The 27,754-nt window shown below is 36.5% G+C and overlaps 1 protein-coding gene and 1 pseudogene across 1 annotated transcript; both read right to left on the bottom strand.

Moving 5' to 3' along the window:
- Positions 1-9,527: 9,527 nt before the first annotated feature.
- LOC100452370 (olfactory receptor 10Q1) lies at positions 9,528-10,564 on the bottom strand. The gene has a single exon (XM_002821767.4). The coding sequence runs from the start codon at positions 10,519-10,521 to the stop codon at positions 9,562-9,564; it is 960 nt and encodes a 319-aa protein (XP_002821813.3). The 5' UTR covers positions 10,522-10,564; the 3' UTR covers positions 9,528-9,561.
- A 13,816-nt stretch (positions 10,565-24,380) lies between these two features.
- On the bottom strand, positions 24,381-25,428 carry LOC103889416 (eukaryotic initiation factor 4A-II-like; annotated as a pseudogene).
- Positions 25,429-27,754: the final 2,326 nt, after the last annotated feature.

Raw genomic sequence — 27,754 nt, 5'->3', positions numbered from 1 at the left:
TGTGCAGATATAATATGTGAACAGAAAGCACGAGCTTGTAGGTACCAATATCAGGTGGAGACCAGTATAATGGGTGTCATCAGATATCAAGCATGGTAGGAAAAGTGCTACAGAAACTTAGAGAAGAGAGATATCTGTGGACTTGAGTAATAGTAAATATTTCATTGAGAAAGTAAACTAGACCCATGCATTTGAAATGGGCAGGGTTTATACAGATGGGGAGACACAGAGAGGGATTTTGAAGTGGATGGATGTTATGGGTGGTGGGACCATGTATGATGTGTTCTGGGTTCAGTAAAGAGTCTAACATTGCGGAGGCTGAAGTTTACATAAACGAGTAAGAAACAAAGTTTTAAGGTAACTTGGAGCCTGATCATGGCAAGTTTTTAATATCAGGATAAGGTGTTTGAATTTTCATTTGCCAATTCCTAACCAGAATTCTAGTCACTCACAAAGTACAAAATTTAGAGTGATTCCATGAACAGAGGTATAGAATCTAGAGCTGGAGGGCACCACAAAGTTCAACTAGAGCACTACTTCTGGTAAAAATGAGTAAATTGATCCCCAGAGTGATGGGTGACTTGTTAATACCAGGTGATGAGTTTTGGCAGAACCAAAATGAAAACTCACTGGAAGATTTCCTAGTGCAGTGTTCCCTGGAGGCAGGTAGATGTAGCAGAAAGAGCAGAGACTTTGAAGTGAGACAGAACTGGGTTTGAATTCCAGTTTTGCTATGTTCTGAGTATGTGACCTTGGTCATGTAGCTTAACTCCTCATAGCCCCTTTTACCATATCAGTAAACTGGAGATGATGTTTGCACAACACCTAACTTGGTCTCTGGTGAGGTAGGAGACCAGCAGGACTTCTTTTCTGGTCACATCCTTGCTGATCAAAACAGGATCTGGTCCAGACAGGATGAAAGTGAAGAAACTGGCTGAACCCAGCAAATGGTGGCTACAGCAATCCCTAGCTGTCTTCATTGCTCATTAGCATAAGATACTTTTACCAGTGCCATGACTAGTTACAAATGTCATGGCAACAACCTTGGAAGTTAACACCCGTTTCCATAGCAATGAGCCAGATGCAATGAGCCGTCTCTTTCCTACAAAGTTCAAAATAACCTGCCTCTCAATTTGTATTAACCAGCCCCTTAATTAGCATTAAATTGAAAGTGGGTATAAGTGACTATAAATACAGTTACCAACAACTCATACTTTGTTGATCTGGGGGCATTACCTATGAGTTATCCCTGCTTGGCAAGGAGCAGTGCCATTCAATAAAGATTGCTGTCTAACCCATCAGCTTGCCCTTGCATCCTTTCCTTGGCAAAGCCAAGGACCCTCCCAGGCTAGGCCTGTCCTGCATCACTGGCACATAGTCCGCAGCTCATTAAATATTAACTTTTCTTTACTCCAGAGAGGTCAGCATACTATGGAGGATAATTTAAGAGCTTCACAATCCTAGCCTCCCTTCTTAGCTGATTTGAAATAAACACTGACAACAAAATATCTCCAGAAAGGCCTGGTTAAGACAAAGGTGTGTTAGGCTCTGAGACAGTGAGGGATGGGGGTGGGGAGGAACTGAAATATGAGGGTCAGTCACAAAATCATCTAATGATAAGTGCCCATTTTAGGTGTTAAGCTCAAAAGAGAGAGAGAGAGAACTAGAGAGAGGGAGAGAAGGAGATATTAAAACTAAGCTTACAATGGATAAAGAAATTCGGTTAACAAATAGATATTAAAACCAAGCTCACAATGGATAAAGAAATTTGGTTAACAAATTTTGCTGGATTCATATAATGGACTATTACTTAGGAATACAAAAGAATGAACTAAAGCAACACAAAGCAACCTGTATAAATCTCAGATACGTTATGTTAAGTGAAACAAGCCAAACTCAGAAGAATGCATACCATATTACTTCATTTCTAGAAATTCTTAAATGGACAAATCTCGTCTTTGTGTTGGAAGTCAGAATAGCGGTTGATCAAGGCGGGAAGGAGAATTGATTGGAAAGGGAAATGGGAATTTTCCAGAATGATGAAAATATTTCATTATTGAATACATCAAACAGAACCAATGAAGATCTATGTATTTTAGTGTATGTTATTTACACTTCAATTAAAATACTAATAAGAACAAAAGAAGACTACCATTTTCTTCATTTTGCTTCAGGTAGAGTTTGACTCTACTATAACATCAGAGTCAGTGGAAAATTGTTTTCTGCCTTATATATTTTTTTCAGTTAAGTGGAGGTTGGGATGTTGTCTTTCTTGGGATTCTGCAGGGAGAATTAGGGAGGCAGAGTGGAGCCAAGGATGCTCTTACCTGTGATAATGTCCGCAGTGAAGCTGTCATTCTCCCAGAAGTCTAACAGGAAGTGAGTGCACAGGCATTGGACACGACAGGAACATCCAGACATGTGGCAGTTTCTCAGGAGTAAGAGGACCCAGGAAAGAACAAGCCAGTTGGAGGCACTTATGTATTATAACCATAAGGACTATCTGCTGGAGGCGTGGGGCCTGGTATGTGAGTGTGGAAGGTAGTTAGCAATTTAGATATTTTGGAGCCAAGATTACTAAGAGGACCTCATCAGTCATAGAAAGAAATATAAATCTCTTGTAGAATGCACAGAAGGACTTATAAAAACGTATCTCAAGGCAGGCATTTGGCATTTCTTACATCACGGTCTTCTTGCATATATTATTCTTCTTTAGAGAAAAATAAGATTGACTTATAGCTATGTCCATTTTCCCAATAGTCTGTGAATTTTTGAAAGCAGATATCTCATGCTTTTGTCAGTGAACACCAAACATGTAATGCAGTTTCTGAAATATGACATGGCCTCTTCTCCATTCCAATTTACTATCCCTCAACATTCTCTACCTTGTCCTAAACACTTGCCCCAATTTCCTGCTTGTTTTTATAGCCCTTGTGTATTTATTTATTTATTTATTCATTATCCTTTTTCCCCTCATGAACATTAGATTCATGGAATCAGAGACTTTGGCAAATAGTATATTCTGTTGAAATATTTGCTTAAAAATTAGTAAGTGAGGCCGGGCACGGTGGCTCACGCCTGTAATCCCAGCACTTTGGGAGGCCGAGGCGGGCGAATCACGAGGATAGGAGAGCGAGACCATCCTGGCTAACACAGTGAAACCCCGTCTCTACTAAAAATACAAAAATTAGCTGGGCATGGTGGTAGGCGCCTGTAGTCCCAGCTACTCGGGAGGCTGAGGCAGGAGAATGGCATGAACCCAGGAGGCAGAGCTTGCAGTGAGCCGAGATCGCGCCACTGCATTCCAGTCTGGGTAACAGAGCAAGACTCCATCTCAAAAACAAACAAACAAACAAACAAACAACAACAATAAAATTAGTAAGTGAATGCACAAAATAAGTATTTATTGAAAGAATTGTTGTATTACAGCATAAATGGGTCTTCCTAAAATAGTTTCTTACAGATCATCAAATGTGTGTTCTGTGGTCTCTGGGGATGGTTATCCCCTATCCCACTTGTACCCCATCTCTTTTGAATAACTTATTTTCACCAATACTATGAGTGTCATACTTTTCCCTTCTAATGAAGCAAAATTGAAACCAAAAAGAGGCAATTAGGACAGTTCTCAAGTTGGAACTAGTGGGCAGAGATAGGCCCAAGCCATAATCATCATTGCATTTCAAACTTCTAGTGATTTTCATGAGATCCTCTAATTTTACAGTGTGGTTTTTCAAAGTCACTGGTGAATGAGAATGAGAAAGACAGAGAGAGAAAGAGAGACAGAGAGAGAAGAGGATGGAAGTTGGAGGACATCATTATAAAATTATCTGTTCAGATTCTTGATGGTACAGGTTATTTCTGACTCATCCAATAGTCACAAATCAAAATGCCCAGAATGTGCTGTTGTATAATAACTTTTCTCAATCAACCATTTCCTTATTTAGTCACCTCTCCATCTACACTCATTCGATCTAATTAGACAACACAGATATGCAGAAACATACATTCATGCTATGGTTTCCTAGATCTTCAAAATGTGGGTATGAGAAATCAGAATTCCTGGGAAATTTCAAAATTATAAATTATTCTTAAAATATTTTCAATATTATTTATACTCTTTACTCATAGATATCTAGAATTTATTTAATAATTATAAATATCAGGGTTATATACAGCATATAGTAGGTGATAGCAAATAACCAAGCACTGGGAAACTCACTGTGAACATTATTAGGTGGTATTTAAATAACCAAACATTCATATCTCCCAGGCAGGTAAACCGCACTACACAGATTCACACTTCCAGATGCAATTTAAATACTTATTTGCTTCCAAAACTTATTATTTCTTGCAACACCACTCATATTTGCATAAAATATCCTAGGCGTATAAGCTTAGTAATAACATTCATTTTACTTGTAAGAATGACTCACTGTTAACAGCAGACAGAGCCATGAACACACATATGAAAATAGCCACAAGCAAGACTGACTGATTAGGCAGTAACTGCTTCTCCGCTAATGCTCTTGTAATGATTTTGGAAACAAAGACTTAGCCTTTGACTCTGCATGTGTCATCACTTTCTGCTCTTGCTTTACCCTTGGCGTGAGTGGATTCCTCCAAATCAGTAACGTCTGTATGTTAACTGTTATGCTTTAATTCTTGCAGGAGAATTTTATTTTTTTTCTGATTTTTCTTGATTTCTCAACTACTTTTTCTCAGAGTTTGGATTTTAAAAATATATATTTTTTTGAGAAATGCTGGGAAGGAATCTCACATCAGCACTTTACTTCCACCACTGTGTCTGACCTTTCATTCACCTACTAAACACTCAGAATAGAGATGAAGAAATCCAGTGTCACAACATACCTGTGATGTTTTGTAGTGTATTCTGGCTTCAAGGTGCTTATTGTTTAGTAGTGGGGGACATATTTTCAAATAATTACACTGCCTGATAAAATGTATTTTAATAAAATTCGAATGAGAGAGACATAGAAAGAGAATGTCAGTAGAGGGAGAGGTTACTTTCTTGGCAAATACTTCTCTGTAAGACAATTAACACTAAGGACACATTCACATACCCAAATGGGCTGGATGAAGGGAATGAGCAGGGTTTTGAAAGGAGCAGAATTTTTAAGTGTATATTCAGAATTATTAACCTCTGCTATGAAACTTCATGTAAATTGAATCCGCATTTTATACTCAAAAAAAAAAAAAAGTGGTGAACCTGCGGGGGAGGAAAGCTAAGCTACTCTTGTGAGTTCTGCCTTCTACTTATGCTACCTACAGGCTACCTTGATATGAGGGGATCATCATTTCCCAAAAGAAACATCACTGATTAACATTTGTGTCCCATCATCTGACTCGAGGTGTACTGTTATTTCATTCAATATTCTCATTCCAGAATGTAACAATTTCAATGAAAGACTCATATAAAGGAATAATTTTTCAGTAAGGAAAAGGAGCTCTTCCATGTACATTGAAGCATTTCTTCACGATAGCTATGACATAAGATTAACCTAAGTGTTCACCAGTAGAAGAATGGATGAGGAAAATTAAATCTTGTCATTTGTGACGACATGGATGAATCTGGAGGATATCACATTAACTGAAATAAGACAGTCACAGAAAGACAAATACTGCAGGATCTCACTTATATATGGAATGTAAAAAGGTTGAACTAACAGAAACAGAGTAAAAAGATGGTTACCAGAGGCTTGGGGTGACAGGATTGGGGAGATGTTTGTCAAATGACATAAAATTTTAGTTAGACAAGAGAAGTTCAAGAGATCTATTGCACATCATGGTGTCTACAGTTAATTATACCTTATTGTGTATTTGAAAATGGCTGAGAATAGGTTTTAAGTATTCTCACCACAAAAATAATGTGTCTGGAATAATTCATATGTTAAATAGTTTTATTTAGCCATTTGACAATGCCTACATATATTAAAACATTATGCTGTGTGCCATAAATATATACAATTTTTACTTGTCAACTAAAAAATAAAAAAAGAAAAAATAAGAAAGGGGAACTCACTCTATTCATCTAGAATATGTATAGGAAGGTAACTGGGAGAACCCAATAATTCAATTTGAAAGGTTGAATCAACCCTCTTTTCAAGTGTAACATTTTATCCTCTTCTTTTTGAGTTCCAGGTTAATTTTATGAATGACTTGTGACCTTAAATAAAGAATGAAAGAAGGTATGAAAATTCAGTTTCAAACTTCCCTTTTGTTGGCATTCCAGACAGTGCCTAGCACAATGTGTACAAATAATCGATTCATTATGTTCTGATGTGACTTGGCCTGGATAGGTTGATATGCAATCTGCTAACCAGAGAGTTTATTTTCTTCTCCAGCATTTACAGTGGTCTTCCCTACTTCCCTCCATCTGCAGTTTTGCTTTCCAGTTTCAGCTGCAGTCTGAAAATATTAAATAGAAAATTTCAGAAATAATCAATTTATAAGTTTAAAATTATCTGACTTTCTGAGTAGTGTGACAAAATCTCTTGTCATCTTATTCTGTCAAGTCTAGGATGTGAATTATCTCTCTGCCCAGTGTATCCACACTGTATAACATTTTATGCTTCTGAAATCCAACCATGGACATCGTCATAGCTTGATGATCCAAGATCACCCCAAGCAGATGATCCTTTTTCTGGCCATCAGAAAGTCAATAGTAGCCAGATGTTGTGTTATAATGCCTGTGTCATTTACCTCATTTCATCTAATCACATAGGCATTATATCACCTCACATCATTATGAAAAGAAGAGTGAGGAGCACTGTACATTAAGATATTTTGAGAGAGAGAGAGAGAGACTACATTCACATAACTTTTATTATAGTATATTGTTATAGTTGTTCTATTTTATTGTTGCTGTTGTTAATCTGTTACTGTGGCTAATTTATAAGCTAAATTTTATTGTAAGTATGTATGTGTAGGTAAAAAACACAGTATGTGTAGGATTTGATACTATCTATGGTTTCAGACATCCTCTGGGGATCTTGGAAGTACTCCCTTTGGATAAGAGAGGACTACTGTACTTAGAAGCTGTATTAGTCCGTTCTTATGCAGCCATAAATATGCTACCTGAGACTGGGTAATTTATAAACAAAAGAGGTTTAATTGAATCACAGTTCCACACGGCTGAGGAGACCCCAGGAAACTTACAATCATGGTGGAAGGTGAAGGGAAAGCAAAGCACACGTTACATTGCTGCAGGCAAGAGAGTGTGCACAGGGGAAACCACCACTTTTAAAATCATCAGATCTGGTGAGAACTCCCTCACTATCATGAGAACAGCATAGGGGAAACTGCCTCCATTATCCAATCACCTCCCACCGGTTCCCCGTCCCCTACACATAGGGATTACAATTCGAGATGAGATTTGGGTGGGGACACAGAGCAAAACCATATCAAAAGCAAGGCATTTCTGATGTATTGTTAAATCCAGTGATTGTCCCCAGAATATGTAACACTTTATAGTTCTTTTTCTTATCATTGTGTGAAATCAGGTTAAAAATTAGGAGTTCCAAAAGCAATTTCAAAGGGAAAAAGAAGTACCCCCCCACCAAAATAGTCCTAATCTAGAAAAAATATAAAAAGTGGATCTGAACTATGATGATGGGAGGTTTGTATGCCAAATAAATCTACATGAACCTCAGATTCCTTCTAGAAATTATATTTCTGATTATAAGAGGAACACAATCTTATTTTGGAAATCAGGGAAAATTAATAAAGAGGAAAACTAGAAAATTCGTAATTCTACATCACAGATAACAACTGTTAACTTTTTGGTGTATTTCTATTCCTCATTATGCATGTATGTATTTTTATAAAATTGGGCTTTTATTGTAAATACAGGCTTGAATCTTGATTTTATTACTTATAGGTATAATGATAAACATTGCCCTTTATTACTAAATATTAATGATTTTAGTATGCTGTGTTTCTGTATCCAATATTGTTGGAAATTAGATTTTAATCACTTTTCATGTTATATATGTAAGAAACACTCTTATATTTTGTTTTGTTTGACATTCTGTTAATTTTCTGAGGTTATGTTTTTAGAATAAGAATTCCGAAATTAAAGAATAGAAACTTCATGGGTTTTGATAAATGTAACCACATAGGATTCAAAAAGGTTATAACAATTTCTTTTTCTTTCTTTTTTTTTTTTTTTTTTTTTTTTTTGAGTTGGAGTCTTGCTCTGTTGCCAGGCTGGAGTGCTGTGGCATGATCTCAGCTCACTGCAACCTCCGACTCCCTGGTTCAAGCAGTTCTCCTGCCTCAGCCTCGCAAGTAGCTGGGATTACAGGCACATGCCACCACACCCAGATAATTTTTGTTTTTTTAGTAGAGACGGGGTTTCACTATGTTGGCCAGGATGGTCTCGAACTCCTGACTTCGTGATCCACCTGCCTTGGCCTCCCAAAGTGCTGGGATTACAGGCGCGAGCCACCATGCCCCACCAGGTTATAACAATTTCTTAGGTCAGTTTAATATCCACTGGCAGATATCTTCACTCTCTTCCTGTAGTTGCTAATTAAAATCAGCTTATGATCTGGATCCAGACCCTCACCTGATAGATTGCACCCTCCCTCAGCTGTTATGGGAGAGGTAACTGCTTGTAAGAACTATCCCTGGAGTCCTCTGGGCCTGGCTGTTCCTCAGGGTGTAAATGAGAAGGTTGAGCAGTGTGGTGTCCACTGTGAATACCATAAAGGAAAGTGGATTTTACCTGAGGGTTTATTTGGGGTTGGAACGCAACCCCATGTACATGAAGAGGTAACAGCCATTCTGCTGCAAAACTATGCTGAGGTAGGAGTAGTGCCATAGTAGTGCTACCTGCTCAGTGGATCTGTGAGCAGCAGCCCTCATGAAGGTGTAGGTCGTGAGGAAGGTGGAACAGCAAAGACTAGTGTGAGAGCCACCAGCACAGAGGGCTCATGCAGGCAGGGCTGGCATAGACCAGAGGTAATTCTCCATACCCTAGCAGGGCTGGTACATAGTAGGTGATTAGTCAATGAAAGAAAATTCCTAGCCCCTTTCTGGCATGAAGAAAATGAAAGCAACCAGTTGGCATGTATGGTGCAAAGGAAATTAATGCATTAAGTAAGCTATTGTTTGTCATATACTGATACCCAAAACAATAATAAAATGTGTTTATTTGAGCAAAATATGTCTTTATGAATATTCCTTACTTAAGGCAACTTTCACAGGGTAAATTACATCATCTCCCCAGGAGGCAGCATGTCTATCAGCCTTTATGCACAGTATGTATGGGGTGTTCCTAATATGGCAATTGACATAGGTGAGCTGCAAATCCTTAAAGTAGAGCTAAGTAAACTAGCATTCCTAGGCTGTAAGTTCTGTCCAAATTTTCATATCTTAGTCAAAGCACTTCAGAAAAATGAGCACGAATTGTGAACTTGGGGCAAATATGGCAAAAAAGAAACATTAAGTGCAAAGTGTGGGAAAATACTACAATTCTGTGTCATTTAGAGTTCTTTGACACAGCAACAGACAGACACCCAGCCCACTGCCCCTAAGCCTTCAGCTGGCGTCAGAGGCTGCTTTACGGATAATGGCACTCCTCAGAGCACCTTTGACATCCTTGTTCCTAAGGGTGTAAATCAAAGGGTTGAGTAAGGGGGTAACAAAGGTGTAGACCAACGCGATTTGGCGGCCCTCATCCTCTGAGGTGCTGGACCGAGGACGCAGGTACACGAGGCTGCAGCAGCCATACTGCAGCAGGACGACGGTGAGGTGGGAGGAGCAGGTGGAGAAGGCCCGGCGGCGGCCCTCGGCAGAACGGATGCTCAGGATGGCACAGGTGATGAACACGTAGGAGACGCAGATGAGCAAGAAGGGGATGGTCAGCACGAGGATGCTCACGACATAGAGGACAGCCTGGTGCACGCGGATGTCAGCGCAGGCCAGGCGCAGGACGGGAGGCACATCGCAGAGGAAGTGGTTGATTTCCTGGTGGTGGCCGCAGAAGGGCAGGGTGAAGATTAAGGCGGTGAGCTGCAAGGAGAGGAAGAGGGCCAGGCCCAGGGCCCCACCCAGCATCTGCGTGCACAGCTCGCGGGTCATGATGAGGGTGTAGTGCAGCGGGTGGCAGATGGCCACATAGCGGTCATGGGCCATGATAGCCAAGAGGAAACAGTCCGTGCTGCCGAGGGTGACAAAGAAGAACATTTGGGCCCCACATCCAGCCAACGAAATGGGCTTCTGGGCCACCAAAATGTTGGAAAGCATCAAGGGTACTACCACGGTGGTGTAGCAGATTTCCAGGAAAGACAGGTTGGACAGGAAGAAATACATTGGGGCGCGGAGGGTGCTGTGTGTGCACACCACCCAGATGATGGCTGTGTTGCCACAGAGGATCATCAAGTAGAGGAGGAGGAAGAGAAGGAAGAGAAGAACCTGGAATTCAGTGGCTGTGGTGAACACACGGAACACAAACTCAGTGGGGTCAGACTGGTTGAAGACAAGTTTCCCCACAGGCATGTCTTGTGCAAAAGAATAGGACGCACTGAGCTCTTCTTGGCTGAGTTGCTTTATTTCTTGAGTAAAAGCAGGAGTGTACAATTTTATTTGGAATTACCTATTTAGTAGCTGGTTTCCAGTCACGGTGCATGGGAATGAATTCACGATAGAGGGTTTGGTATACTTTTCCTTGGAAATCTTCATGAATGGGATAGACAGTCATCTGCAGAAATTCCTGGGGACAAGACATGTAGACACCTGTAGATGTTCCTTGTGAAATATCTCCCCCCACCCCAATATTTTCAATCCAATTGATAAGACTTAATTATTTTGCTTGTATTTAATTACAGTGAAGAGTTGTATGGTTGCACATATTTTAAAATTAGATAAATGAATTCGTCGTTTACTTTTTTCAGTAAGCACTTTCATTGAAATATAACATACATGTGGAGGAATTCACAAATCCTAAGTGTGAAGCTTGATTTGTTTATTTATTTTAACATCGTAAATACGCCAGTATAACCACTACAAAGATTAAGAAATAGAACGATTCCAGTGACCTACAAACATCCTTCATGTCTGTTCTCAGTCTTTATGCTTCACAAAAGTTACCACTTTTTTACTTTTATCATTACAGATTGATGTAACTATGTTTCAACTTAGATATGAAATGCTAAAGCATGTACTGTATTGTAACTGGCTTCAACATTATGTCTGCAAAGGTTATTCTTGTTGTTCTGAATCAATCCTTTGTTCTTTCCATTGCTTTATGGCTATAAGTTATTCACTTTACCTTCAGTTATTTTGACTCCACATACAAGCAGGAAAACACCCTTTGTTACAATCTTTTCTGATATGTACTCTTCATATATTTCCTCTCTTTTGAACATTTTATCTAAATTTCCAACAGGAAGCTGAACTTTTGGACTCAAATAGATTCAAATGAAAGGGAAGTGAACAGAGTCAGGTTAAAATTTAAGTGGAGCTTCCTGAGATAAGAAAAGACAATGAGGAAACTAAAAATGCTATAGCACAATTGAATTATGCATTAACATAATCAAGAGAATAAGAAAGAGCTTTGCAAGCATCTGGGAAGTTAAAAATACCTATGAATTAAGCACTTCCAGGTTAGACTACAATTTTATTTTTAATACAAAAATTTAAGAGACAATACAAAATATCTACAGAATTTTAAGAAAAGCAAATTGGGGTGAAAGAATTCTATACCAAAGCCTTAGTGACTAATGTTCAAAAGCAACAGAAGACTTTCTCAGATTTGGAAGGGCTCAGGAATTATTTCATTCTAAATATAATTTTAAAAATCCCTCAACAAAGACTATGAGTTGCTGCATGACTAATCAGAGTAATCAGAACATATACTTTAAGGTTGGGAAAGTTGTAATGTAAAATAATATGCTTTGGAAAAGCAAATAATAAAATATGTATTTAATATTAAATAGTGAAAATATTGTTAAGAGCAAAAAAGAATTGCTAAGGATAATTTTTAAAGATGTGCATAATATAAAATATGAAAACTAAAACAATTATGTATATTTAAAACCACAATTTATATTATAGAAAAACTGATAGGGAGGGATGGGAGAAATGAAAATATGCTAATTTCCTAAACCTATGTACAAAAAGACTCCATAAATATTTTATTTAGATGTGACTAGAGAAATCAGTCACAACCATATATATCCAAACACATATTTCAAATATATTTCTGAATAACAATCATCAATAGAATAAAAACCAGCATATCCACTCCAAATGATCAGAAGATTTTTAAAAAGTAAATATAGCATAGAGAACAAAAGAAACAAAGAAAAATGTGAGCAAGCTTACAAGATAAAATAGGTTAAAGTAAACCGAGAAAAGCAAATATTTATGAAAATAAATCTAAATGGGGTTTATGTTCTAGTAGAGACAGTCTCATATTCACAAATGAAAAAAATTCAATCACGGATAAATATAGTGACATGGAAAGGCTAGCGTCACTTTTGTTTGGCACTGTATTTTAGAACTTAACCAATGCAATAAAATTTAAAAAGACGCAGATTTGATTGTCTAACTGAAAACACAACAGAATAAATTGAAGAAGTTATGATGAATAAAATAGTCTTGATGGTGTTTAGTTCCAAATGAAATATAATAGAGAGTCTTTTAACTAATCTTCACTTAACTGATGTATCTGATGAGTCAATACTCCTCATTTTCTCTGTACAACATACTATATGCTAAACCTGACACTCTGAACACAGGAGATCTGAGCTTGTTCTCCACAGTATATAAACATTCCTGCACCCAAAAGTTGACTTGCATATACACAAATTGGTTGGATTTTGCATACCCTGCTTATATCATGTGCATTTATTTTTGTACTTATGTAATTTTATTAAATATTACAAAATCAAATAAAGTGTTATTGTGAATATAAATATATTTAATGAAAATTAATAATTAAATGCTTGAGAAATACTTGATAATTACAAGTTGCTAATAATTGCTGTGGAATAAGATGTGAGCCAGACCATTATAATAGGCTAGGAGGGAAAGTAATAACATTTTGAATAATTTTTTATATTCATATTTGATATGAGTCTAATTTTCACTTTATGTTAAAAAAGCTAAAACTGGAATTAATACATGATTCAGGCAAGAAAGCTTTTGACTTCAGGTAATACAAACTCAGTGTAAGGCTCTTGACTCTATATCAAAAGGTTGATGAATAAATGTCCATTTGTATGATTTAAATCAAAGTAAAATCATTAAGGTAATTATGTAATTTATGCTTTGAATCACACTGCATTCTTCCTTTCTTTTTTTGAATCAATGATTCTGTTAGAAAATGTCCTTCTCCCCAAAAACAACAAAAATTAATGAATGAATAAATGATAAATAACACACCAGTGAAGAAACAATACATAACAAGTAGAATGATTTGAAGAAAACTACTAAATTTTGCACATATGTACCTGGGTGGAAAAACTCAATATTCTGAAGTTAATTGACTCTGAAATAATGTATCGAGTCCATGCAAATCCTCTCAAAATCCCTAGAAAAACAAGCTAGTAAAAATACAAAAAAAGTTGAAAAGAGTGAAACAACAGAGTGAAACTTGTATCACATGACATTAAGGTGTGTAACAAACAAGTTATAAAATGTTATATATTATCATATCATAAATCAAAATGGTACTTGTAGAGCACTAGAGATCCTGAATAATTGAATAGGAAGACTCACTAATAATGGCTAGCTGTTCTATTGCACTTATTGTGTCAGACATTATTCTACGCACTTTACATTTATTAACTCATTTCATAATGGCCCTCTATAAAAGGGCTTTTATAACTATTTTACAGATGAAGAAATTGATGCACAGAGAAGTTAACTACCTTGCCCAAGATCACACAGATAGCAGATGTTGGAACAGGAATTTAAACATAAGTAGACTGGCTCCAGGGTCTCTTGCCTTCATCACTTTATTATAATATATTGTCACTATCTACTACGTTCATAAGTTTCATTATCTGTAAAATAGAAGTTAAAATACACTTGCCTACCTTCTCAGGTTGTTGTGAGACTTGAACAAATTATTCTGTGAAAGTACTTAGAACAGTCCCAGCACTGAGTACACATTCAGTGTGAAGTATATTAAATATTTTTACTATTTCAAATCAATTAGAAAGGATCAATTTCCTAATATGGCATTAGGACAACGAGGGAATCATTTTGGAAGTTAACTCCCTAATGCACAGACATTATGGATCCTTACAGAAAATTTATGAAGATTAAATGTTTCACCGGGCACGGTGGCTCATGCCTGTAATCCCAGCACTTTGGTAGGCCGAGGCGGGCAGATCACAAGGTCAAGAGATCGAGACCATCCAGGCCAACATGGTGAAACCCCGTCTCTACTAAAAATACAAAAATTAGCTGGGTGTGGTGGCACGCGCCTGTAATCCCAGCTACTCGGGAGTCTGAGGCAGGAGAATCACTTGAACCCGGGAGGTGGAGGTTGCAGTGAGCCGAGATCTGGCCACTGCACTCCAGCCTGGTGACAGAGCAGACTCCGTCTCAAAAAAAAAAAAAAAAAGTTTCAAAATTTATTTCTAATGGACTTAGGTTTCAAATATTTTTAAAAGTAAAAGAAAACTAGAAGAGAGTGTAGATGAAATGTTTTTCAGATTTCAGGGTAGATAAACATTTATAACTAAATGAGGAAAGGGCAGAGTACAAAAAAATGTTGATATTGAAACAATAAAAATGTTAAAGTTTTGTAGGCAAAAACACAATAAGCAAATTGAATAGCAAGTGACAATTCAGATAAAAAAACCTATCAGAAAAACAAATAATGGAAATTCAAAAAAAAAAAAACATGCAAAAGCAAACAAATATATACAAATTAAGTTTTGTTAGTATTCAAATAAATATAAAATTAAACAAAATAGAATCCTGTTTTCTGTTTATCAACTAATAGCAATGGAAAAATGATAATTCCTTGTGTTATTAAAGTTGCAAGGAGAGATGTATTCCCAAATACGCTGGTGAAAGTATAAATTGCTATAAAAATTTGTGAAATACAATTTGGTAATATAGTGAAAGACCTGAAGAAATGCATACACTTTGATTCAGCAATATTGCTTTTACAAATTTATTCTTATAAACTAAACATGCTCATAAAATCATTGACAAGAATATTTGTCACCGTTTTCATTATAATGGTAAAAAATCATATCAACATAAATATCAATAATGGGAGAATGCTTAAATTCATTGTAGTCTATTAATTTTGTGGAACAGTGTGTAATTGTCTAAAAATGACATTGTGGAAAAATAAGTAGATTGGGAAGGTTTATAAAAAAGCAGATTATAAAACAACATTATATCATGATTTAATTAAAAAAATAATTATATCTATTCATAAAAAATAGAACCTACTTCAAAATATGAACAACGGGTATTGCTAGGTGAGTGGGATTGTGGATCTGTTTGCTTATGGCTTTCTGTTTTTACAAATTTTATAATGAGCATACACAAGTTTGCAATCATATAATAAATTAAAAGTCTACTTTTATCCTTTGGTATCTGAACTAGTGTCGGGAAGGAAGGATGGTAGTGTCAGTCACATGGATTTTGAAGTTAGATATGGGTGTGAAACCCAGTTTCTTCACTTACTAATTTAATTTTTGCATTACCACATTACTTGATGAGCCTTGGTTCCCTAATGCATAATTGAGGATATGAATATGGATCCTTATAAAAAATTTATGAAGGTTAAATGTTTCAAATATGTACTATTTCTGAGACATAGTTCCAATGAATGTACCTGCACTTCTGCCTCTTTTCTTGTAGTGATGTGTTTCTCTTGTGTATTTATTTACCCTTCAGTTCTTACCTTTTCCAGAGTGGAGAGTGAGGCTCCTCCTAGATCTCGCAGTTGCTCTGCTAGACCTTAAATAAGAAGAAGAGTAAGAGAGAAAAGGAAGAAGAACAAAATGGAAGTGAGATTTCAGTAGAAAAGTTGTAATTATATATCATCAAAAGCAAATCAGAGGCTGGGCATGGTGGCACACGCCTGTAATCCCGGCACTTTGGGAGGCTGAGGCGGGCAGATCACGAGGTCAGGAGATCGAGACCATACTTGCCAACATGGTGAAACCCCATCTCTACTAAAATACAAAAAAATTAGCTGGGCGTGGTGGTGCATGCCTGTAGTCCCAGCTACTCGGGAGGCTGAGGCAGGGGAATCGCTTGAACCCAGGAGGCGGAGGTTGCAGTAAGCCAAGATCGAGCCATTGCACTCCATTAGACTCCATCTAAACAAACAAAAAACAAAAAACAAACAAAACAAATAAGATAGATTTTGACCCAGAAAGGCATTTAAAAATGATTCTATCTTACTAAGACATGAACATCAAATGATCAATATTGTACGGAAATGGGAGCAGCCAATATTTGGTGAAAAACATAAGCTGCCAATAAAGTAAAACATGTAGCATTGGGAGAGCTCAATATCTGCTAAAATATCACAGTGGAGTGGTTGCAAGGAAAAATCAGCGCACATGTTCAATGTGAGGCTATAACCTATTAAAAACCAAACACATCAGAATTTATACTTACAAATTAGTGTTTTCCTTTCCAGTGGTCACTTTCAAAGGCTTTGGACTTTAATGATTTTACCTTATTCAAACAATTTCTGGAGCTCCTTTGGGAATTATTTTCAAGGTCCCTATATATTTTCTTGCATATTATCAGTTGTGACATATATTCACACTTGGATGACACATTTGCTTTTTTCTTAGTAGCAAGACATTTGATATGCAGTGAGATGAAATACAGTGAAGTAACTGGGTAGTTATATTCTGCACTCTGGAGTTTGATCAAAATAGAAATTGGTGAGAATTGGTGATTGTGCGGTAGAAACACACATTTCCTCCCAGTTTTTCATGAAATGTAATAATAAGTATTATCATTATTTTTAGGTTAATCATTCCAGATGTGTGATACAATCTTTATATACATTTCCATCTTATTGAAGTATTTAACTAGAATTAATTGATTCTGTCATGCAATTTCAACTCTGTTGGCCATTCATCTTGAAGTAACCTGTCCATTGGCATGAATGGAATATATGACATTTTTATTTATTTCAAAATTTTTATCTGGCAAATGAGTGAGGGGTTGGTGGCACCTGAAAGTTCTTAATAGAAATCTTTCCTGGACCCATTCTTTATTTCATTTCTAAAAGATCTCTGTGCATATATACTACATTTCCTTTTTCTATTCATCTGTTGATGGACACATGGGTTAATTCCATTTCTTGGATACTGTGAATAATGCTGCAATGAACACAGGGGTACAGATATCTTTTGGAATTCTGATTTCATTTCCTTTGGATATATACCAGGTAGTGGAATTGCTGGATCATATGGTAGTTCTATTTTAATATTTTGAGGAATCTCCATACTATTTTGCTTTTGTTGAATTAAAAAATAATAAAAGAGCTCTGTGCAAATAAATTTCTGTCTTCTGGATCTGCATCACCCTATAGTATGACATGAGACATTCAAAATTTTATCACCTAAAAGTCCATGCAAATATATAAGCAGTATTTAGTATTCTCATTATTCTGTTACCCTCCCCAAAGTTGTCAGAGAACTTTCCAACCTTGCCATCCTCACCATCCACAGAATTCACTGATTTCTGGGTGCCCTTATTGCTTCCCTGGCAGCTTATGCTTAAAACAATGAACTCCCGGCAATGCCTGTTTGATAAAAATTTCAATCAGGGTTATATTTGGGCTCCATAAAGTCAAGGATATCTGTCTTGTTTACCACTGTATTCTCATCATATTTGAACTAATTTGAAGTTAAATCTTTTAAACTTTCTTTCAAAGCCAATTTCAGTGGCTCTTTCTATAACCCAATTAGGCTATTTAATTGTTTTAGCCCCACACAAATTGGGGTTTTTCTCAGTCCAGTCTTTATATTTTTGTTTACTACATGCAACAAAGAAGAACCTAGGTGGGATGGATTCTTCCCACCTGTTTATCAACTGACAAACAGTTGATAGGAAGCACAGCAGTTAAGCAATTGATACACTTGTTGAACCAATAAGTTTGATAATATTGAGAAACTCATCTAGGTAGCAGTTATCTCTCAGTGGCTGATGGGCAGTATTGCAATGTGTAATCTATGTGTACTACTAATACATAAACATTTACATAGAAAACTGAAGCACTTTTGAAAATGTCAGGGGGCCATGGAACCATAGAAAAGCCCAGTCAAATGTGTTAAACGCATGCTCATTTAGAAAAAATATATAAAATAGAAACTCTATATCTTTAAGGGAACTCAAGACACACTTATTTCTATCCCCTTATATGTTTCATGCAAAAGCTCAGGCTTACCAAGATTAAGCCTTGTCCAAAAGCATGTGCTACGTATAGGCATACCTGAGGCCAGATTTCAGATTCTATTGTATTAGTTAGCAGAGAGTGGAGCACATAGATGTGCCTTCAATATATCCTTTTCATCTACATTGAGCTTAGTTAAAAGCATGCAAACAGCTATGCAGAAAGGGCACATTAGTATGATTCTGGCTGCATAGCGGAAACACATGCCCAAGGTTAGTCTAGTGCTATGCACACAAGTAAGGGAGACAATGCCATTTGTAGAATAATTTAATAACTCCTCAATATTTTTCTTACCCAAGTTATTTTCTCTAATGGCACTCACTGCTGTGCCATTCCTAGTTAATCACACATTTAGGAGACATTTGATCTCTCAACAAGAATGTGAGTCCTGGATTTGTCATTTACTGGTTTTAGAACTATGGATGAAATTATGAATCTCCATGAATCTCAGGTTTATAATATCGACAGAGAGTATAAGATAGTTACCCTACAGTGTTATTGTGAGGATTAACAGTAAGGCTCATTAAGTGCACTGCCTGATTTCTAGTAGGTATTTTTTTTTATCATTCTCCTTATTGCACTCACAGCCTTATGTTTATTAACCAGTTTTCAGTTCCTTGCCATGATCTGTCTTGCTCTGAGGACTCTGCATCATCTACCCCTTCACCTTGGACATTGTTCTCTTCCATGCTTCTACTCTTCCTTCAGAGCTCAGTTCAAGTGTCATCTTTCCCTGATCTTCATCTTTCCTCATCTCAGTGATAGGTGCTTCTTCTATGAACTTCCAGAAAACCCTCTCCTCATCTTGACTCCACAGCCACTGTACCTTATTAATAAATTAATCAAGCAGGCAAATATTGAGTATTTGTTAGGAGCTCAAGTCTTGGGCTCAGCTATGTGGAAGAAGTTAAGAGAATAATGAGGCATGATTACCAATTTCAGCTTTGCAAGAGAACACAATGCATAAGAGAATTTAAACATTCTCTGAGGAGCTCATTTCTAAATTGTGTTCCTTAGAACAGAAATTTTTCATGATGCCCCAGAAATAAAAGTCTTTGAGTCGAATCTGAAAACATTCACACTTTTTCTCAGATATTAACAATGCAATTAGCACAATGTTTTGTGAAGTCCTGATGTAAAGCAACCAGCCTAATTTTACCTGAAGAAATTCCCAGCTCCATTTCACCATAGAATACATTTTTTTTGTCACATAACACCAGGAAGCTGCTTATGATTTAATGATGTTGCTTGAAAAAAATGAGTTCCACGCCATGTTCTTTAGGATTGTCGTACAGAAAGAACACTGATAGAAAAGGCAAAATACTTGAATTCCATCCTTGCTTTACGTTTATTAGGCATGCGATGCTGGGAAATGCAACCATTTTTCAGAGTTCCCTTTTCTGTATCTGTAAAAGTGGATAGTAATACTTACTCTGATAATTCATTTGTTGTCCACAAAAATTCAATATTGATGTATATGAACCAGTTACAAAGCATTATAAAATGTGTGTTTTTATTATTATTTTTAGAAAAAAAGTCAAAATCAAACTAATAAAAATGTCTTTTATGGTGTTTCCTTACCGCTTTGAAATTTGCTTCATTCCATCAGCCACCTAACCAAATTCACTTATGAGCTGGTTAACATTTTGCTGAGGTGCTAAGAATTCCTGCTATAGATGATGAAAGAAGCTCTCCCAGAGAGATTCTGTCTATCTTCTTACGGGGAATAATGGAATGAGGGTCCATGAGTTTCATGTTGTCAGCATTTCCTGGAAATGACAAGCAGACAGTATATGATACCCTCATAGTATTTGGATGACAATGGGGAAGTTTCATTTGTATGCTGATATTCAGGAGAAGAATCACATCTTTGAAATTTGGGTTACGGATGGAGTAGGGTGAGAGGGACCTCCTTTGGAAGAGTGATACTATGGAATAATCACACTTCAAGTCCTGAATGAGAAGTCCTGCATCTTCTCAATGATAGAAAACACATTCTGATAGATTTATGCAGAGTCCAGTCTTGCCAAATTTAGTCAGATTATTAAGTATCCTTTATGAAATTTCTTTAAAGTTAATGAGTCTCCAAAGAGGTGGAATTTCCCCAGTGGTTCCTCTTAAACTAAACCCAACTAGATAAAATATTTGAAAAAATTTCCAGGGTCAATCAACTAAGGCAAGGTTTCCAGGCAGCTCTTTTCTGTGGTCACTGTAGAAAATTGTTGTGTGGGGATTTCAAGTGTGTATTCTCATTCCTTTCCTCTACCCAACAGAGACTTACTGATATTGCATTTGAGAAAAATTTTTCCAGTGAGTTGTTGAAGGCAGACATTCATTGCAACTTGAGTTCATGAAATGTGTAATGAACTAACTCAACAGCAGGTTACGCATCTGGAGTTCTAGGCTCTAGTCATGGCTCTGCCATTAGTAACTGTTGACCTCAGGCAAGTAGGAAAGCTCTTTTATGGGATTTTTCATTTGTGATATGAAATTTGGTATAATATGGACTTCATGGGTCTTTCTATTTCTAATATTCTATAAACTATGCATTTTATTCCAGTTTTAAATTGGTATATAATTATACATATTCAGAGAGTACACGTGATATTTTGATGCATGTACACAATGTGTAATATCAAATCAGGGTAATTAGGATATTCATTGCCTCAAGTATTTATCATTTCTTAGTGTTGGGAAATATTTCAAAACTTCTCTTTTAGCTATTTTGAAATGTAAAATAAATACTTGTTAACTATAGTAATTCTACTGTGCTTTCAAACCCCACAACATATTCCTTCTCACTAGCTGTATTTTTGTACCTGTTAATGAATCTCTCTTCATTGCCACTCCCTCATGTTCTTCCTTGTTTCTGGTAACCATCATTCTACACTCTTATCTTCATGAGATCAGCTTTTTTAGCTCTACAAATAAGTGCGAACATAAGATGTTTGTTTTTTTGTGCCTGGCTTATTTTACTTAACATAATAGCCTCTATAGTTCCATCCATATTGCTGCAAATGACACGATTTCCTTCCTCTTCCAATAGCTGAACAGTACCCCACTGTGTATATATACCACATTTTCTTTATATATTTATACGTTAATGAACACTTAAGTTGAATCCATATCGTGGCTATTGTGAATAGTGCTGCAATAAACATGGGAATGCAGATATCTCTTTGCTATACTGATTTTTTTATTTTTTATTTTTGGTGTGCACCTAGCAGTGGGATTTCTGGATTATATGATAGTTCCACTTTTAGTTTTTTGAGGAACTTCCATATTGGCTGTACTAATTTACATTTCTACCAATGGTTTAGAGTGTTCCCCTTTCCCCCATCCTTGCCAACATCTGTATTTTTTCTTTTTGATAACAGCCATTTTAATTGGGGTGAGATAATATCTCATTGTGGTTTTGATTTGCTTTTCCCTTATGATTAGCGCTGTTCAGCATTTTTGCATATACTTCTTGGCCATTAGTATATTTTCTTCTGAGAAATGTCTATTCAGATCATTTGGCCATTGTTTCATTGGATTATATGTTTTCTTGCTATTGAGTTGTTAAAGTTGCTTATGTATATTCTGGTTATTAATGCCTTGTCAGATGTATAGTTTGCAAATATTTTCTTGCATTCTGGTACTCTTTTGAGTTGATTGTTTTCTTTGTCATGCAGAAGCTTTTTAGTTTGATGTAATCTCATCTATTTTTGCTTTGATTGTCTGTGCTTTTGAGGTCTCCATAAAATCTTTACCCAGAACAATGTTGTGAAGCATTTCTCCAATGTTTTCTTCTAGTAGTTTCATAGTTTCAGGTCTTACATTAAGTATTTAACCCATTTTGATTTAATTTTTGAAAGTGATGAGAGATAGAGGCCTAGTTTCATTATGTTGAATATGGATATACAGTTTTCTTAGCACCATTTATTGAAAGGGCATCCTTTCCCCAATGTAGGATCTTGGCATCTTTGTTAAAAATGAGGTGAATGTAAATGCATAGATTTATTTCTGGATTTTCTGTTCTGCTCCATTGGTCTATGTTTTTATGTCAATCTCTCTCATCCTGTTTTGAGTATTATAGTTTTATAGTATATTGTGAAGTCAGGTAATGTGATGGCTCCAACATTGTTCTTTTTGCTCAGGATTGCTTTGGCTCTTCTGTGGGGAAAAGCAAGAGAGATCAGATTGTTACTGTGTCTGTGTAGAAAGAAGTAGACATAGGAGACTCCATTTTGTTCTGTACTAAGAAAAATTCTTCTGCCTCGAGATGCTGTCAATCTGTGACCTTACCCCGAACCCCGTGCTCTCTGAAACATGTGCTGTGTCAAACTCAGGGTTAAATGGATTAAGGGTTGTGCAAGATGTGCTTTGTTAAACAAATGCTTGAAGGCAGCATGCTCCTTAAGAGTCATCACCACTCCCTAATCTCAAGTACCCAGGGACACAAAAACTGCAGAAGGCTGCAGGGACCTCTGCCTAGGAAAGCCAGGTATTGTCCAAGGTTTCTCCCCATGTGATAGTCTGAAATATGGCCTTGTGGGAAGGGAAAGACCTGACCGTCCCCTAGCCCGACACCCGTAAAGGGTCTGTGCTGAGGAGGATTAGTATAAGAGGAAGGCATGCCTCTTGCAGTTGAGACAAGAGGAAGGCATCTGTCTCCTGCCTGTCCCTGGGCAATGGAATGTCTCAGTATAAAACCCAATTGTACGTTCCATCTACTGAGATAGGGAAAAACCGCCTTAGGGCTGGAGGTGAGACATGTGGGCAGCAATACTGCTTAGCAAAGCATTGAGATGTTTATGTGTATGCATATCTAAAGCACAGCACTTGATTCTTTACCTTGTCTATGATGCAAAGACCTTTGTTCACGTGTTTGTCTGCTGATCCTCTCCCCACTATTGTCTTGTGACCATGACACATCCCCCTCTCTGAGAAACACCGACAAATAATCAATAAATACTAAGGGAACTCAGAAGCCAGGGGGATCCTCCATATGCTGAACGCTGGTCCCCTGGGTCCCCTTATTTCTTTCTCTATACTTTGTCTCTGCGTCTTTTTATTTTCCAAGTCTCTCTTTCCACCTAACGAGAAACACCCACAGGTTTGGAGGGGTGACCCACCCCCTTCATCTTCAGGGTCTTTATCAGCTCCATATACATTTTAGATTTTTTTCTCTTTCTGTGAAGAATGTCATTGGTATTTTGATGGGGATTTTACTGAATCTATAAATCATTTTGGGCAGTATGGGCATTTGACAATATTAATCTTCCCATCCATGAGCATGAGATAGCTTTCCATTTTTTTGTCTCCTTTTCAATTTCCTTCATCAGTGTTTTGTAGTTTTATTTTTAAAAGTGAATTTACAATTTATTTAACATTCAAACTTCATTAAGACATGGGAAATATGGCAATTCTACTGGGGATTAAGCCCAACCTAGGATGATTGCTTGCTGGGGGTTAGCAGCAGGGCCCAGTTCACACTTAGCACTAATTAAATGCTTTATTGAATAAATACAATATCAGACAAAATGAATTCAAATGGTTTCTAAAAAGTCAATTTTACAGGCCTTTCTACTCAGGCTAATGAAAAACACAATAAAAGCAGATATGCTAGTTTAACATAATTTACTGATTTTATACAGCACATATCTTTTAGTCCACAAGTATATTATTAAATGATAGAGAACATCTACTACAATCATTTCTGCAGAACTAGGATATAAATTTCTAAGAAAGAAAGTTTTACAGTCACCATCTTTTATACCCACCCTAATAGTCTAACTCTAAAGAGGATAAAGCCAATGACTTTCCTCACGAGAGCTCATGACTAATGTCACCCCATGATCCGTTATAAGCATTGAGATAAGACTCAAATATTCCCAAAGAAAGAAGCACAATGCATATTGTGGTTGCCTATTCGGCAACAGTAAGCACTGCATCCCAAACTATCTCATCTCGGGAATTAAATAAGGTTAGTCACATTCATGGGCATTTCTTCCACTGTGTTATTGTAGAAAGTCTCAATGTCATGAAGAATTATTTTGTCTTCTTCAGTAACAAAGTTTATAGCCACACCTCTGCCAATTCTGTGAATATAGTTTTAACAATTGGTAGTTAGATCACAGTTTATAACCAAAGACACTTGTTGCATGTCAGTTTCGTGAACTAACAAGTCAGTAGTGATCAGAACACCACTTGACTCTGATCAGAATTCCCTCATGATAACATCTGTCTCCTTCTGGTCCATGTCACCATGCAGAGCAGAAATTATGAAGTCTCTGGCATGCATTTTCTCAGTCAGCCAGTCTACCTTGTGCCTGGCATTAGGAAAAATTACAGCCTGCATAATAGTCAGTGTCTTGTACATGTCACAAAGTGTAGTCAACTTCCATTTCTCTCTTTCAACATTAATGTAAAACTGTTTGATTCCTTCTTCCTTTTTCACCAGAATTTAAATTGGATCTCTCATGAATTTTTTGGTCACTTCCAACATATCAGTTGGCATTGTGGCAGAAAGCAACACAACCTGAATACTTCTATTTAATTTTTGGAAAAGCTCATAGATTTCATCCTTAAACCCTCAGCTCAACATTTCATCTGCATCATCCAAAACAAACATTTTGATCCATCTTGGAGAAAAATATCTTATGTTTAGCATATCAAACACTCTCCATGGTGTACTAGAAACAGTATGTGGTGCTTCTGCCTCCAGTTTTTGCATTTTATTTTGAACATTTATTCCACCAATGCAGGCATGAAAGTTGCTCCCATATAGTCTCCAAGTGCCAGAATTACATTTTGAATCTTTAATACAGGCAACAATAGCTCCTGGCTGAATAGCTGAAGGCTTCTCAAAACCATAAACATGGATTCCCCTCAAAAGAGACTTCTTTAAATTCATACTATCAAAGTTATCAACAATCTCATTCCAGTTGCTCTTGATGACACCATTGGTCCATTCCCTTTGGGCCACCATGTTTTCTGTTATAATCCATGGAGTCACTAGACATGATGCAAAGAACCACTCAGCCTGACTGAAAAACATTTTATATTTTTTATTATAGAGATCTTTCACTTCTTTGGTTAAGTTTATTCTTAGGTATTTTTTTAAGGTAGCTACTATATATGGAATTGCTTTCTTGATTTCTTTTTCAGAGTGTTTGCTATTGATGTATATAAATATTACTGATTTTTGTGTGCTAATTTTGCAGCCTGCAAATTTACTGAATTCATTTATCAATTCTAACAGTTTTTTGGTGGAATCCTTAGGTTTTTCTAAATATAAGACAAGGTCATCTTTAAATAAGGATAATCTGAATTCCTCCTTTCCAATTTGGATGCCCCTTATTTCATCCTCTTGCCTAATTACTTTGGCTAGGACTTCCAGTATTACTTTGAGGAGGAGCAGTGAAAGCAGACATTTTTGTCTTATTCCAGACGTTAGAGGAAAAGCTTTGTTTTTCCTTGTTCAGCATGATATTAGCATGGGTTTGTCTTATATAACCTTCATTGTTTTGAGGTATGTTCCTTCTATACCTAGGTTGTTGAATGTTTTTATCACGAAGGGATGTTGAATTTTGTCAAATGCTTTTTCACTGTTTATTGAAATAATCATATGGTTTTGTTCTTGATTCTGTTAATGTGATGTATAACATTTATGAATTTGTGTATGTTGAACTATCTTTGCATTCCTGGGATGATTCTCAATTGATCATGGTAGATGATCTTAATGTGTTCTTGAATTCAGTTTGCACAGAAATAGAAACTATCAACAGAGTAAACAGACAAACTACAGAACAGGAGAAAATATTCACAAACTATGTGTCCAGCAAAAATCTAATATCAAGCATCCGTAAGGAAGTCAAACAAATTTACTAGAAAAAAAATAACCCCATTAAAAAGTGAGCAAAGGACATGAACAAGAAACTTTCAGAAGGAGACACACATGAGAGCAACAATCATATGAAAAAAGCTCAACATCACTGATCATTAGAGAAATGCAAGACCCAAAGATGGAAATACCATTTGACCCAGAAATCCTGTTATATTATTTGATTGAGCAATGCTGTTACTGGGTGTATACCCAAAGGAACATGAAACATTCTATCATAAGGACACATGCATGCATATGTTCATCACAGCACTATTCACAATAGCAAATCTAAATGCCTATGAATGGTAGGTCGGATAAAGAAAATGTGGTATATATACACCATGGAATACTGTGCAGCCATAAAAAAGAATGAGATTACGTTCTTTGCAGGAATGCAGATGCAGCTGGAGGCCATTATCCTTAGAAAACTAATGCAGGAATAGAAAACCAAATACCACATATTCTTAGTTACAAGTGGGAGCTAAGTGATGAACACATACAGAAGAACAACACACATGGGTCTATTGGCAAGAGGAGGGTGGGAGGAGGGAGAGTATCAGGAAAAATACCTAATGAGTACTATGTTTAATGCCTGTGTGATGAAATAATCTGTAGAGCAAACCCCCATGACACAAGTTTACTTATATAAAAACCTGCACATATACCCTTGAACCAAAAAAGCTAAATTGAACTTGAACTAAAAAGCTAAATTAAAAAAGTAGAAATCTTATAAATAAAGAATACCATAGCAAATGAAAAACTTGATGAAACAAAGAAAAGAATTAGTGTCCTTCAAGGCAGAACATATAAAATTAGCTAATCAGCAGATCAGAAAGAAAAAAAGAATTTTAAAAAGTGAAGGAAGTTTACAAGAATTATGGGAACCACCAAGTGAACAAACCTCTGCATAACTGAAATTCCCAAAGAAAATGAGAGAGAAAAAGATCTTAAAAGCATATTTAATAAAATTATGGTTGAAAACTTCCCAAATCTGGAGAAAGACAATAGCATCCAGTAACAAGAAGCTCAGAAGTCACCAATCAAATTCTACCCAAAGAGTAATTATCCAAGTGAAAATTAGTGACAAAGATAATACTCAAAGCAGCAAGAAAAAAGAAACAATCAACACAATTACCAGAGCCTCAGTAAGACTTTTAGCAGATTTTTCAGCAGAAATCTTGCAAGCCAGGAGAGAGTAGGTGCTATATTCAAATTGCTGAAGGAAAAAAAAACAAAAAAACTGCCAACCAAGAATACCGGACCCAGAATAGCTATCCTTCAAACATGAAGGGAAGATAGCATGTCCAAGACAAAAAAATAAAAATAAATAAAAAAGCTGATGGAATTTATGAACACCAGACCCATCTTAGAAGAAATACTAAAAAGAATTCTTTAGCCTGAAAGAAATGGTTGCTAATATGTACAAATAAACATCCGAGGGTATAAAACTCATGGGTAAAAGA

This window comes from Pongo abelii, chromosome 9, assembly GCF_028885655.2.
Source record: "Pongo abelii isolate AG06213 chromosome 9, NHGRI_mPonAbe1-v2.0_pri, whole genome shotgun sequence".
Lineage (NCBI taxonomy): Eukaryota > Metazoa > Chordata > Mammalia > Primates > Hominidae > Pongo > Pongo abelii.
Note: the sequence above shows the minus strand (reverse complement) of the source record. Positions and strands in the feature narration are given on the sequence as shown.